The sequence below is a fragment of the Erpetoichthys calabaricus genome, chromosome 9, assembly GCF_900747795.2.
Source record: "Erpetoichthys calabaricus chromosome 9, fErpCal1.3, whole genome shotgun sequence".
Classification (NCBI taxonomy): domain Eukaryota; kingdom Metazoa; phylum Chordata; class Cladistia; order Polypteriformes; family Polypteridae; genus Erpetoichthys; species Erpetoichthys calabaricus.
In genome coordinates this window covers 13,538,078-13,552,028 of record NC_041402.2, presented here as the reverse complement: position 1 = coordinate 13,552,028, position 13,951 = coordinate 13,538,078, and the positions used below count along the sequence as shown (strand labels likewise).

General features: G+C 36.1%; 1 protein-coding gene across 6 annotated transcripts in view; it reads right to left on the bottom strand.

Annotated features, from left to right (window-relative positions):
- Positions 1 to 13,951, bottom strand: part of dennd1a (DENN/MADD domain containing 1A) — a 1,314,459-nt gene that overhangs the window by 729,483 nt on the left and 571,025 nt on the right. For all 6 annotated transcript variants that reach the window (XM_051931936.1, XM_051931935.1, XM_028809158.2 and 3 more), the window contains exon 6: positions 10,538 to 10,607. In XM_051931936.1, the coding sequence (XP_051787896.1) occupies positions 10,538 to 10,607 (70 nt within the window). The remainder of the gene's footprint in view (positions 1 to 10,537; positions 10,608 to 13,951) is intronic.

The following is a 13,951-nucleotide window of genomic DNA, read 5'->3' as shown; positions in this document are numbered from 1 at the left end:
AATTTTAAATAACTGAAATAGGAAAAAATGACTGTTTCTTAGGACTTTAATGCTGTGCAAACTGATGCAATTTAACAGGGCCATCATAAACAGCTTCATCAGTTAAACACCATGAGCCAACTAAAGAACAAGTAGATAGTATGAAACCAAGTACAGGAGCAAATCTTATACAACACTATAATGTCAATCCATGAGCTTAAACATCCACAACAATATGCAACAGGGATCTTTAATCAATACACATACATATAGACATGAGAAGTATCCTTGCTGGCAACAGCACTAGATGAAATTTAATTTGCCAGACATCAGCTTACCGTTATCCCTTAAGTTAATGTAGCAATCTTCAGTCGCATCAACCAAAGCACAAATATAAACTTACTCAAAATAAAATGTAACCTTTAAAAGGACAAGTTCAAGAGATCTGTATATTTCTTAAAAAAGACAGGAGATAAAAAGCTATAACTAACTTTATTTATAACAATCATCAGCCACTTAGCTTAAAGACCTAAAAGATTATAAATTATAATGATATATGGAATAAATATGTTTATTTTTAGAGTAGGTTCTAGAAATATCTGGCATAATATTATAGGAATCAACGATAAATCACTCATTTTTTCTTGTAATTTGTTCTTTTCCAATTAGTTAATATAGTGAAATCGTGAGCAGTGTGTTTTTCAAATCTACATTAAAAAATGTAACTAAATTACAAATGGAAGAAGCATAACTTAGCCAAATTCAGGGTATTCATAAGAAAAGTAATTATTTACTTCATAAGGTAGAAGAACATACGGTAATAAAGAAGAAAAAGTGCATTTCAATTTAAATGTATAAAGTCTAAATATTCTTGATTTTAACATAAGTTTGTTAATTTTTCACAATCTAAAAAAGGTCCATAGTGGGTGTCACACATGTGTGCCTTGAGACAGCTTAAAGGCTCTGGTGGTGGTAATTCCCCCACCAGTCCACAAGATGGTAATGTTTACTAGCACCTCTCCTCTTCCTCCCCCTACAGAGCGGATGAAAGCCCTACCACATTGGATTTCACTTCCGGTGTCCGTCCCCTTGGACCAGCCTCCTCCTGCCTGGCATGTACTTAAATAGAATTGTTGCCATCTTGGAGTTAGTCACATTGAGACTCGTATCTATAAAGACGTCTTTTTGCCATTTTTCCAATACGTTTATAACTTGCGTTTATTTTCAAATATATGGGGTTTGCCTGCCGGTCCCCCAAAACTTTACGCTTGTCTGTGATTTTTGTTACTAGGGTAAGTCTCTTCTAAAAAATTAAAAATCAAAAATTACACCATACTTGTAATCACTGACCTTGAAATAGTCTGAAACAATACCCCATAGACTCGTGTTTAAAATTTGTCATTTTTAACCTTCTTGGAGTGGCCCTTTTACGGCTAAGACCACAGGTGAAAAATCAAATATCAAAAATATTACCATACTTGTGATCAGCAACTTCGAAAGAGAATAAAACAGCATTCCACATGCCTACAATGGTGATCAAAATTTCAGAACAACTTAGAATTTCCTAAATTTCAAAATCACTGCTTATACCTATTTGAAGTTATCCTAAATGGAATATAAGGGCAGTTTTTAAGCATATTTCATAATTTAAATATATTCTGAAGCACAGTATGAAAAACTTAAATGAGAAATTTGAAGAATAACTCTGATCAAAATTAGACAACCCTCACAGATACCTCCCAGTTATTGGTGTTAATCTGGTACCTGGTGCTAATTTCCTTAATTATCTGACAAGCCCTATTCATCTGGCAGCACTCATAATTACTTTGCAAGATGGTGAGCCTCTCTAAGGTGATTGAAACCCCTGTGACAGCAGGTTGTCCAGATAAAGGCCAAAGAGATAACACTTTCAGCCACTGCATGAGAAATTTATTGTTCCAAGTCTGTGATTTCTAGAATATTACAGCTTTACAATGATACTAATTCATTCAAATCACCCAAAAATGCTGGTTGTCCATGTAAGACAAATACACGACAGCGCAGGATAATGCACAGGCTCTCAATGGGGAATTGGTTCAACACTGCAGCTGGAATTGCTCACCATTTCAACGCTGATCAGGGTAAGGATCGATTTCAGTACAGAGTGTCTCGCCGTTTAAAACAATTCAGACTGAAAGCTCACTCTGCAGTGACCAAGCTTCTCATCAGCAGAAAGATTCAAAAGGCTAGACTAACCTTTGCTGACTAACATGTTGTGAGGACAGAGAAGAACTAGTTCAGAGTTCAGTTTAGTGATGAGAGCAAGTTTAATTTATTTGGGTCTGATGGGAAACATTATATTCAAGGTCAAACTGGGGAAAGGCTGAACCCAAAATGTGTAAAAATAAGTCAGTTAAATTTATAGAAACAAACATCATGGTTTGAGGTGTGTGTGTTTTGGTGGGGGGGGGGGGGCTGGGGGTTCTACAGCATTTATAACTATTTATTAGGACCTCCTTCAGCAACATGCAGTTACTTCCCTGCGAGCAAAAAAAACTGAAGTGATTTCAAAGCGTTTTTAAGTAATTCTTACAAAAACAAAAACAAAGATCTGCATACTTTGATTCAATCAGTCATATAAGGACATTCACACAACATCATTTGTACGAGTAACATCACCACATTACTCTACCTTCAGCTCAAAGGGAATTACCTTGCCAATCAGTGAATTTGGCCCTGTTGTCTTTGCAGGTTTTGCCTTTTTAATTACAGTATGTTGTCATAGTCTTAGATCCAAGCAGAATGTTATCATTAGATCGTCCATTAGGCTCGTCCATCGAGAGCCTGCTGACGTATTGTATCACAGTATGGTACGGCAGCTGCACCATGGCAGACAGGGAGAGAGTAGTAAAGGCAGTACAGAAGATCATCGGCTGCCCTCTCCCCTCCCTGATGGACATTTACACCTCCTGCTGCCTCAGCAGAGCAAAAAACATCATCAAGGACAGCTCCCACCCTGGCTCTGATCTGTTTGACCTGCTGTCCTCAGTGAGGCGCTACAGGTGCATCACAATAAATACAAACAGACCCAAGAACAGTTTTTTCCCAAAAGCCATAATCATTCTAAACTCACACATGCACTGACTACACAGTCTTACCCCACAACCCCTGGACTTCCTTCTATCCATCAACTGTGCAATATCCAATATCTAAATGGTATTTAAAATAACTGTGCAATATCTGTATACTGTACAATATCATTACTCTCAGGGTCCAACATCCACTACTCACTGCACATGATCATCATTATTGTGCAATCTATACATATTAATAAAAGGCAAAGCCCTCACTGACTCACTGACTGACTGACTGACTCATCACTAATTCTCGAACTTCCCGTGTAGGTGGAAGGCTGAAATTTGGCAGGCTCATTCCTTACAGCTTACTTACAAAAGTTAGGCAGGTTTCATTTCGAAATTCTACGCGTAATAGTCATAACTGGAACATATTTTTTGTCCATATACTCTAATGGAGGAGGCGGAGTCACGTATCGCATCATCACGCCTCCTACGTAATCACGTGAACTAAAAACAAGGATGAAATTTACAGCACGAGTCAAACGCGGGAACGAAGGTAAATGACGTTAATTTTTGACTGTCTTTTAATACTGTGTAAGCATACATATTAACACGTGCAATTAAACGTGTGCATTTACGGGGTGATTTCTCAGGCTTAAAAGCTCACCTTTTATCAAACGCGGGAACAAAGGTAACTGACGTTGTTCACTGTCTTCTAATACTGTGTAACCATACATATTAACACATGTGCAATTAAACGTGTGCATTTACGGGGTGATTTCTCAGGCTTAAAAGCTCGCCTTTTACTAAAAAGGTAAATGCAAAACTATTTTCAATCATTCTATGATCTGCTTCTCACAACTGAAGGCACCGTGGCTGATGGTAAATGACGTTAATTTTTGAGTGTCTTTTAATACTGTGTAAGCATACATATTAACACGTGCAATTAAACGTGTGCATTTACGGGGTGATTTCTCAGGCTTAAAAGCTCGCCTTTTATCAAACGCGGGAACAAAGGTAAATCACATTCTTCACTGTCTTTTAATACTGTGTAACCATACATATTAACACATGTGCAATTAAACGTGTGCATTTACGGGGTGATTTCTCAGGCTTAAAAGCTCGCCTTTTACTAAAAAGGTAAATGCAAAACTATTTTCAATCATTCTATGATCTGCTTCTCACAACTGAAGGCACCGTGGCTGATGTTACGTCACTTGCTGTCCAACCATAAGCTTTACCTGGTAGGTAACCGGACACTCACTTCACTCCCTTACGGGAATCGAACCTCTGAGGTTTTCTTTTGTTCTTAATTAAAATTTAAAAGCAATACTTCACTGCTGCTAAGCCCCTCTAGCGCTGACGTCCGAGGTTCGATTACCATAAGCAAGTGCAGCGAGTGTGTAATTACATTCACAGCATTCGTAGTCTGATTCACAATCTGATTGTATGGGTGGTTACCTACCAGGTAACGCTTATACTTGGCCACCAAGTCAGGTCGAAGTGATCACTCGAGTAAAGGCAGCTTCACAAAAAAAACAGATCCTTAACAAACTGTTATTAGTATATTTTCCCTCAATTTAAAAACGATTTATTTTCTTCTTAATAAAAATTTAAAAGCGGTACTTCGCCGGTGCCAAGCACGTGGATTTCACCGACTGACACATACAGACATATTCATGAGTGCAGGTACTTCGGAAAGAAAGTACCGTGTAAACCTAAAGTTTAAATTAAGTTCATAGACCTACAAAAGGTTGCCATTCATTTGAGGCAAGATTGCTTTTCTTCTGTACAACTATACGTTGCATTCTCAAGAGTGTGCTTGCACGGCTTCGGATATATATATATGTATGTATGTCTATATATAAATATGTAAGCTTATAAGTACTGCCTTACTTCTCTTTAAGAAAGGAAGATGTAATGATACTTGATTTAAACGATTCCATGTCTTCCTGGGTTTGCGTAGCTTATTGTCAATATCTTTACACCTGTTTTTAAGAGTTATTTACTGAAACGGGCTTTCACGAAAAAAGTTAGGGCTTTGCTACAGGATACACCCTCCACAAGTTAAGCAAGTAAAAATAAAATATATATTTCTGTTTTATTTAAACCTTTTAAGTTCGTATGCATAGCCCCATTTGGCTGTTTAATTTTTTTTTTTCTTTCTTCAGTAATATTTAATCTCCTTAAAGAAAAAGAACATATCCATTTTACTTTTTTTGTATCTCTTTAGTAATATTTTAGTGTAAAATGATAACCAGTATTTAAACCTTTTATGTTACTTTATACATTTATTTTACACAATGTTCAAAAATTAATAAGAAAGCTACATATTTTGGCAGCTGCTGCTTTCATTTTCAATGAAATGAAAAAAGCTCTCCAAGAGAAAACGTCAATGAAGAAGAAACAGTTTGCACTATGTAAAAATCAGAAACCCTCATTTATAAAAGTTTGCTGCAGATGACTTAACTGAAAATAAATGAATAGTTCCTATGTGTATAATACATATTTATCTATTTTACTTATGCCTTTATTCCACCAACTTACAACATCTGAGGTACAATTTGTTACATTACTTTTGTTTTTTGCAGCACAGGCAGGTGAAGTGACTTCCTCAGGGTCACACAGTGGTGTCAGTACCAGGATTTGAACTGACAAGCTCCGGGTTTACTGAAATATTACTGAACAAAGAAAAAAAACGAAAACGGGCAAATACGGCTATGCATACAGATGTCCATCCGTCCATTATCCAACCTGCTATATCCTAAATACAGGAGCCAATAAGTACATATGTATATATACAGTATATTTATATATATATATATATATATATATATATATATATATATATATATATATATATATATATATGTGAATGTATGTATGTATGTATATATGTATGTCTATATACATATATATATATATATATATATGTAGATATGTAAATTTGTATATGTATATATATGTTTATGTGGATGTGTATATGTGTATATACGTATGTATATGTAGATATGTATATATATATATGTATATGTATATATATGTTTATGTGTGTGTGTGTGTATATTATATATATATATAAAAGACAGCAACACTCATAACAATGACAACACAATTACATTGACAATCATGTTACGTTATTTTTAAAATGTTTCCTTTTTTTTTTTCATAACCTCTTTAACACACTACTTCTCCGCTGCGAAGCGCGGGTATTTTGCTAGTATTTAAATAATGTGCAATAGTTATTTATTCTTTCCATATGTATATAGCATCACAGAACTTTTTTTTGCAACTTTTTGAACCATTTGTTTATTTATTTGTTGTGTTCTAGATATATGTCTGCACTGGAGGAGCTGCTTTTAATCTCATTGTACATGTGTATAGTGACAATAAAAGGCATTTTCTATTCTAGATGATCAAAGTATGCAAGGTTGAACATGTATACATTGCAAGCGCTATTTTAATTTCACATTACATCTTTGATACTCTACTCCACTTTGGACTGAGTTTTTCTTAGAAGGATATAATGGCAATATATACAAAAAAAATAGGAAATTTTAAAATAAAAAATGAGGAATTCATGATGACAACAACAACAACTTTACAGCTCTTCTTTTGAACAATAGTAGATAAATAATAAAACAGAATAGTGAAATCAAAGAATTCTGCTTATGTTAACAAAAAAATGTATTTTTAATTCCTCCACAAATCAGAAAGAGTTCAAAGAATATTTTGCCTAAAAGTGCCCTTTAATAAAATACTATATATTAAGATAAGTCTAAAAAGAAATTATGTAATATACAGTGGTAAGGGTGATAATGCCACTTAGAATAAACCCACTTATGGGTTCTGAGTTAAATGAAATATCGATCACAGTTAAGAAGAAACACCCTATCTAATCACAAAGGTGAATCTAAAATTAATATATAATTGAATTATTAAAGTGAGGTTTTTTTATACTGCCAAAATCCAAAGAGCCTGACTATGATACACTCTTTTTGAAGCTAGTGCTAAAATTAATGAGTCAATTACATTTACAGCAGCATTAAAGAAATATTAGCTTGTTTATAAAAAATACAGTACATCCCCAAAATTCACGGGGGTTACGTTCCTAGAGCACCCACGAATTGTGGAAAAACCGCAAATTTTGGATGTGGTTAAAAAATGCCTATTTTCATACTTTAAACCCTAAATATGCCCCCAAAACACTTTAATTTCAAACTCAGCTTAATACATTACCTAAAAATAAAGCGTATGAAGGTAAACCTGTATACTGTACTGCTATGTCTCCCGCAGTGCTAGAATGCAAAATACCGATGTTACCGCTATATGTACTGTAATTCATGCAAGTGCGTTTTCATTGCCTGAAGCCTTACCAGGGGTGTCGAACTCCAGGCCTGGAGGGCCGCAGTGGCTACAGGTTTTCCTTCTAACCCTTTTCCTAGTCAGTGAGTAGTTTTCACTGCTAATTAACTCCCTTTCCCTTCATTTCAATAGCCCTGTTTTTAAGGATTCAGTCCTCTGAATTGATTTGTTTCTTCATTAAATGGCAGCCAAACAGAAATGAGACGTGAAACGAGCCAACAGATGACCAGCTAAACTGGGATTTCAAACTCCAACCAATTTCACTCCAACCATTCTCTTAATGAGAAGCTGATTCTTGCTGTTAATTAAGCCCGTTATTCAATTCAATGGCTTGTTGCTGCTCTCATTCTGCCACAGCAGACATTTCCAAATCTGTTGATTTATCTGTTTTTTCTCTGTCATATGGTGGCTTGTTTGATGTCTCATTATTGTTTGGCTACTAATTAAGGAAAAAGAGACAATTATGGGGCCTGAGTCAAGTTAATTAAAACTAAAGCAAAAGAAGTTAATCAGCAGTAAGAACGGCTCACTAATGAAGAAGATGGTTAGAATGAAAACATGCAGCCACTGTGGCCCTCGAGGACTGGAGTTCAACACCTGTGCCTTAGACGGTACAGCTTGTTTCGGCGGCATCTTGGGGCTTTAACCCTTAAACTGCCACATACTTGGGGTTAATGCATCCCTGGACGGCAAATACTTTTTTGCTGCACTTTAAGTAAACATCACAATTAACAAAGAAAAAGTGAAATTTTAGTGGAACACTTTGTCATGCAAAGAGCATCACAATTATTGCAACACTAATCATTTTACACACTGCTAATGAACTGTAAAAACTATTTTAAAAACTACTGGAACAAAATGTACAAAGTGCAACGCTTGGGTCACAAATTTGCACAGAAACACAGGAGATTGTAGAGACAAACGCTTCAAACAAACATGTCTCTTTCAGAAGTAAAAGGAGCTCAGTATGCAGTTAGTTATCGATTAAACAATAGACAAACATCATAGGGGAGCACAACCCCCAACAGTAGCAGACAATGTCTGGGGGAGGAGAGAGAAACAAAGTAATCAGCCAAAAAGGACAGGCACTGTTCAGGCTTTTCAGTAAGCATAGTGTTGCACGAGAAGCCGCAATCGAGAAGACGGTGATTTATTTATTTTTATGGTGGAGATTCCAGGGACGCATTCAGCCTTGACCCGACCCACGCACTCACAAACAGAGACAAAAACAAAGCAAACCAGTAATCAAACAGCAAATAAAGAATGTAATGAAAACAAATGAAATAAGAAAACAACGATACCACCCCTGTTCCCCTTAAGGCGATTACACATTAAATACAACAAAGCACAAACAAAACACACACAGTATATCATGAAAAAGTTTGTGAAAAACAACAACAAATGAAATGTAATGATGAAAATAGATAGTCCAGAGATCCGCACGTTGAATGGGAATGTACAGATAGTCCTGCCGGTAGTTATTGAAATGGTGAAGACAGGTGGACGGATTCAGGAGCGCTCCTTTCTTTGCAGGATGGCCATGAATCCACTTACAATTCTCGTGTACACAGGCAGACGGCAGACAATCCAGATGCACGAAACGATCCAGGACAAAACGAGTAAGTACAGGTAACCCAACAGAAGGCAGACAGACAGGAATTACAAAAAAAAAATGTTTTTTTTGCTTTTGGTCATCAGCCCCCTTTTTAAAAGCCACGCTGACATCCTTTGCCCTCAACAGCCCCAGCACCATCAGCAGAAGACCAATCAGAGCCACTGCAGGGACAGCTGGGAGTTGCAGTTTCAAATTCTACTGGCTACTGTCACCATCCCAAGTCGTGGTTTTCTCTACAGCTACTTACTGTTCTCTCTACAGTACAGTACTGCCACGAAAAAAGCCATAAAAATTGCAGAGAATATTTGCGGTTTCCACTAACAATTATTAGTTAGGTTCTAAGGAAAAATCCGCGAATGACTGAGGCTGCAAACTCTGAACTGCAACTTCGCGGGGGTTTACTGTATTCCTAAAACTAATTCAAAAGACGTAACAAGCCAAAGCAAACGCAATAAAATGTAAATTACTTAGGTTTTCAACTTGAATAACTATAGTGATATGATTGTGGGGAGTATCGTGGCTGCTGCATGTTGTGAAAAACTCGTTTGTCGAGCAACTAGTTGTGCACATGCCACAGCAACTTATTCAGGTGTCTGACTGGTGTGCCTTGACTAGCCAAGCTCCTTCATTCTCGGAGCATTTTTAAATTAATGCACTTCTGTTTTTCTGTTGTTTCATTTGCTCTTCTTAGCTACTGCTGTTATTATATGACCTTTGGACTTTTGAGATGATGGACCAGAGCCTCTGTGTTTATACTCATTTTGATAGTATTCAGATACAATCAGATATTCCTCTCACTTTGTTATTACAGCTTTGAAGCTTTGACACAATATTTATGAAAATTCTTTCACTTTCATATTACAATAAGAAATATAGGGGTTAATGAAAAAATGCAAAAATGAAAAAGTATGTACAGTATGTTAATTCATATGTTGGAGGTAAAGCTTTTGTAGTTTTTTAAGAACAGCAAGTGTGAGTCACATTTTATGAGTAAATGCTTAACAAATAAGCTGTAAAACTAAAAAAAACCCTTGTGGAACCTCTGAGTTGTCATATCACAGGTTTTTGTAGGCTTGAGGTAGACGGGTCGACTCTCCTTGTTGGCAAAAGTTCACATACTCAAACAATGCACTGAAAAGCAGACACGATATTTACAACATGACAAAGTAGTAGTTCCATTAAAGAAGAAATTATATAATTTTCCTTAATAAGGGTCCATCTGGCAGCATATGTCCCTAAAAATATTTTTATTGAAGTAACACTCTGGAGAGGCTAGTTAACTATAAAGAGAAACTGGACATGAAAAATGTCTAAAAGGCAGACATACATATATGAAAGCTGTTTTATTTAGTTAGTAAAGTGGACTGGATTGGATTGGATTAGATAAGATAGACAGAACTCATTATTTTTTATTGTCACTTCACTTTAAGGATAGCATGACAATACTATGACAGACATGCAGAAAGAAGGAAAGACAAAGATGTTCAGTTTTAATTAAGTTTAAGCATAAATATATACTCACCTGTCCTTTAGCTGTATAGTCTGCTAAGACATTTAAAAGTTTGTAGAATACCTCAAACCAAGGAAGATAGCTAAAAAAAGGGAAATAAACATATTTAATTACTAAAATTCAGTAATCTTAATTAATGTATTTTAAATCATCTACAGGAGCTACACATGATAGCCCAACCAATCTATTTTTTGGATTAAGCAAACTACTACAGAAAATGGGCAATACATAGCCTTCTGAAATCTAAAATAAATACAGTAATCCCTCCTCCATCGCGGGGGTTGCGTTCCAGAGCCACCCGCGAAATAAGAAAATCCGCGAAGTAGAAACCATATGTTTATATGGCTATTTTTATATTGTCATGCTTGGGTCACAGATTTGCACAGAAACACAGGAGGTTGTAGAGAGACAGGAACGTTATTCTAACACTGCAAACAAACATTTGTCTCTTTTTCAAAAGTTTAAACTGTGCTCCATGACAAGACAAAGATGACAGTTCCGCCTCACAATTAAAAGAATGCAAACATATCTTCCTCTTCAAAGGAGTGCGCATCAGGAGCAGATCATGTCACAGAGATAGAGAAAAGCAAACAAATCAATAGGGCTGTTTGGCTTTTAAGTATGCGAAGCACCGCGGCACAAAGCTGTTGAAGGCGGCAGCTCACACCCCCTCCATCAGGAGCAGAGAAAGAGAAAGAGAGAGAGAGATAGAGAGAGACAGAGTTTGTTTTTCAATCAAAAATCAATACGTGCCCTTCGAGCTTTTAAGTATGCGAAGCACCGTGCAGCATGTCGTTTCAGGAAGCAGCTGCACAAAAGATAGCAACGTCAAGATAATCTTTCAGCATTTTTAGACGAGCGTCCGTATCGTCTAGGTGTGCGAACAGCCCCCCTGCTCAATCCCCCTACGTCAGGATCAGAGAAAGTCAGTGCAAGAGAGACAGAAAAGTAAGCTGGGTAGCTTCTCAGCCATCTGCCAATAGCGTCCCTTGTATGAAATCAACTGGGCAAACCAACTGAGGAAGCATGTACCAGAAATTAAAAGACCCATTGTCCGCAGAAATCCGCGAACCAGCAAAAAATCCGCGATATATATTTAAATATGCTTACATATAAAATCCGCGATGGAGTGAAGCCGCTAAAAGGCAAAGCGCGATATAGCGAGGGATTACTGTATGGCAGAAGTTTTAAAATGAGGGGAAACTATCAAGCTACTATAGCTTGTGAGCTGAAAACATAAAAAAACACTACACTATAGTATACAGATTAAAATCTAAGAACTTTATTTAATTTTAAGCCTCAATGTAGACATGTACAGTATGCTTTGGTCTTTCTGCCCATTGAAATTAGACAATTTTGCTAATATGCATGATCTTATTGATTATGAGTTATTAAATCTGACTGAAGATGTTTAAACAGATAATTTTATTTTGAATTTTTGTTATTGTTGTCAAGTAATAGCCTTTTTCTTACATGATAATATGCATTAGGCTACAAGGTAAATTTGTGTTCATTGCTGTCCTGTCCAGAGCTCAATCACAAAAAATACAGGGAAATCAAAGAGAATCTGACGATTAAACAAAGGAAAAAAAACAGCTTCACGTGATCAGTTTCAAACATATAAGTAAAATAATGATGTTTAAAATAATGCCATGCTTAGTATCCCATCGATTCAATTTAAAATGTCTTTAAACTCTTAGCTGTCTGCAGCAGCAACATTAAAGCACACTTGTTATGACTTAACATCAAAATCAATCCATTCAATAATACCCTACAAATAAGGAAGCAAACAAAGAGGAACCCAAAAATTCCGGGAATTGGTCAAAAGCACAGGAGGTTATCAAATATGCCACTAGGTATCATATCCCTACAATCTGGCTGATCAGTCCACTGAGTGGCATTGTGCTGAGTTGATTGTGTGTGTATTTCTGGTGTTTATTATACAACTGTGCAGATTGCTTTAGCAATTTTTTTCCAAGCCACTAGGGCAGATTTTCAAGAGACAATGATGATTGAATTTTTACAATGACAAACTTGCACATGCAAAGTTTTTTCCCTGTGAACATAACGTTAATCTGACATAATACTGCAGTACTGAGGAATCAAAGTGAAAGCATTAGAAAAAAATGTCCCAAGCAGTGCAATAGGGAAAACTGTATTTTGCACCATGACAATGTACCTTCACACACCATGTTATCAGACAGAGTTTTTGATCAAAAACAATGTGGTTGTTGCTTTATTCACCATATTCTACTCCCTGTAACATCTTTTTGTTCCCAAAATTAACTAATGAAGGGAAGATTTGTTACCTTGGAAGAAACAGTAAAAATAATGTCAGTGGCTCTGGACACGGTGAGAAAAAATAAAAATAGGAAATGTTAATAGGAATGGGAGAGAGAGGCTGGGAAAAGTGTACTTTATCTCAAGGACAGTACTTTGAAGGTAACTAAAAGGAAATTTCTCAAAGTATTATAATAAAGGCTTTATTTAAAAATTCTGGGAATTTTTGCCCCCAAACCCATATATGTTAAAATGGTGAACAACATTAAAAGAACATAAATAATTTGTGAAATGATCTAGCTCTAAGGCAAGAACTAACATAAATACGATTTGGAGGCCAATTCATAGTGCATCTCCAAGTCTATCAAAAGAAGGCTGTAGCTAAAAAAAATATTGTTCATTTACTAACCTAACTGCTGTGTTCAGGGTCATGGGAGCCAATGCCTATGTAGGCAACACTTCAGTGTTAACTTTAAATGTATTACCAGTTCATTGCTGGGCACATTCATGCACACATCTGCACTTTTTGACACATGGCAAATTTATAGCTGACAATTAGTTTAATCTCTACATATTGTAAAGGCTATATAAATTTTTTTTTTAAAAATAAGCACTAAACATCTAAACTGTCCCTTTTTTGTGTAGAAGCTCCAAAATGATTAGTAGAAATTCTTCTGGGTAGTAAAAATATGCACGTTTTCTGCACTTCAGTGTCTCTGCTTGTTGTTCAAGCACCATCAAATCATCCTGGATCTTTCTCACTTCTACATTTAAAAACTTGGAAAGGTAATAAGGTCTCAACTGCACTTTTTTGGGCAGAAAGATCAGATTAGTGGATCATATCAATCTCTGACCTTCACCAACCTAGATGATTGATCACCTATACTTGGAATTAATTTAGTTACTTCTGCTCTGCTTACAGTATTTACAGACATTCAGACAGACAGATAACGCACCATATGACAGAAGATGAACAGAGACAAAAATCAATACAAAAGAGATTGAGAAAAAGACATATAGGTAGATGGATACAGTACATAGATTTATCTATCTGACAGGAATCTAAAAAAAAAAAAAAAACTAACAGCTACGAAACAACATAAAATATCTTGTACATCCACATGGCCTGCATACTCCTAAGGACAT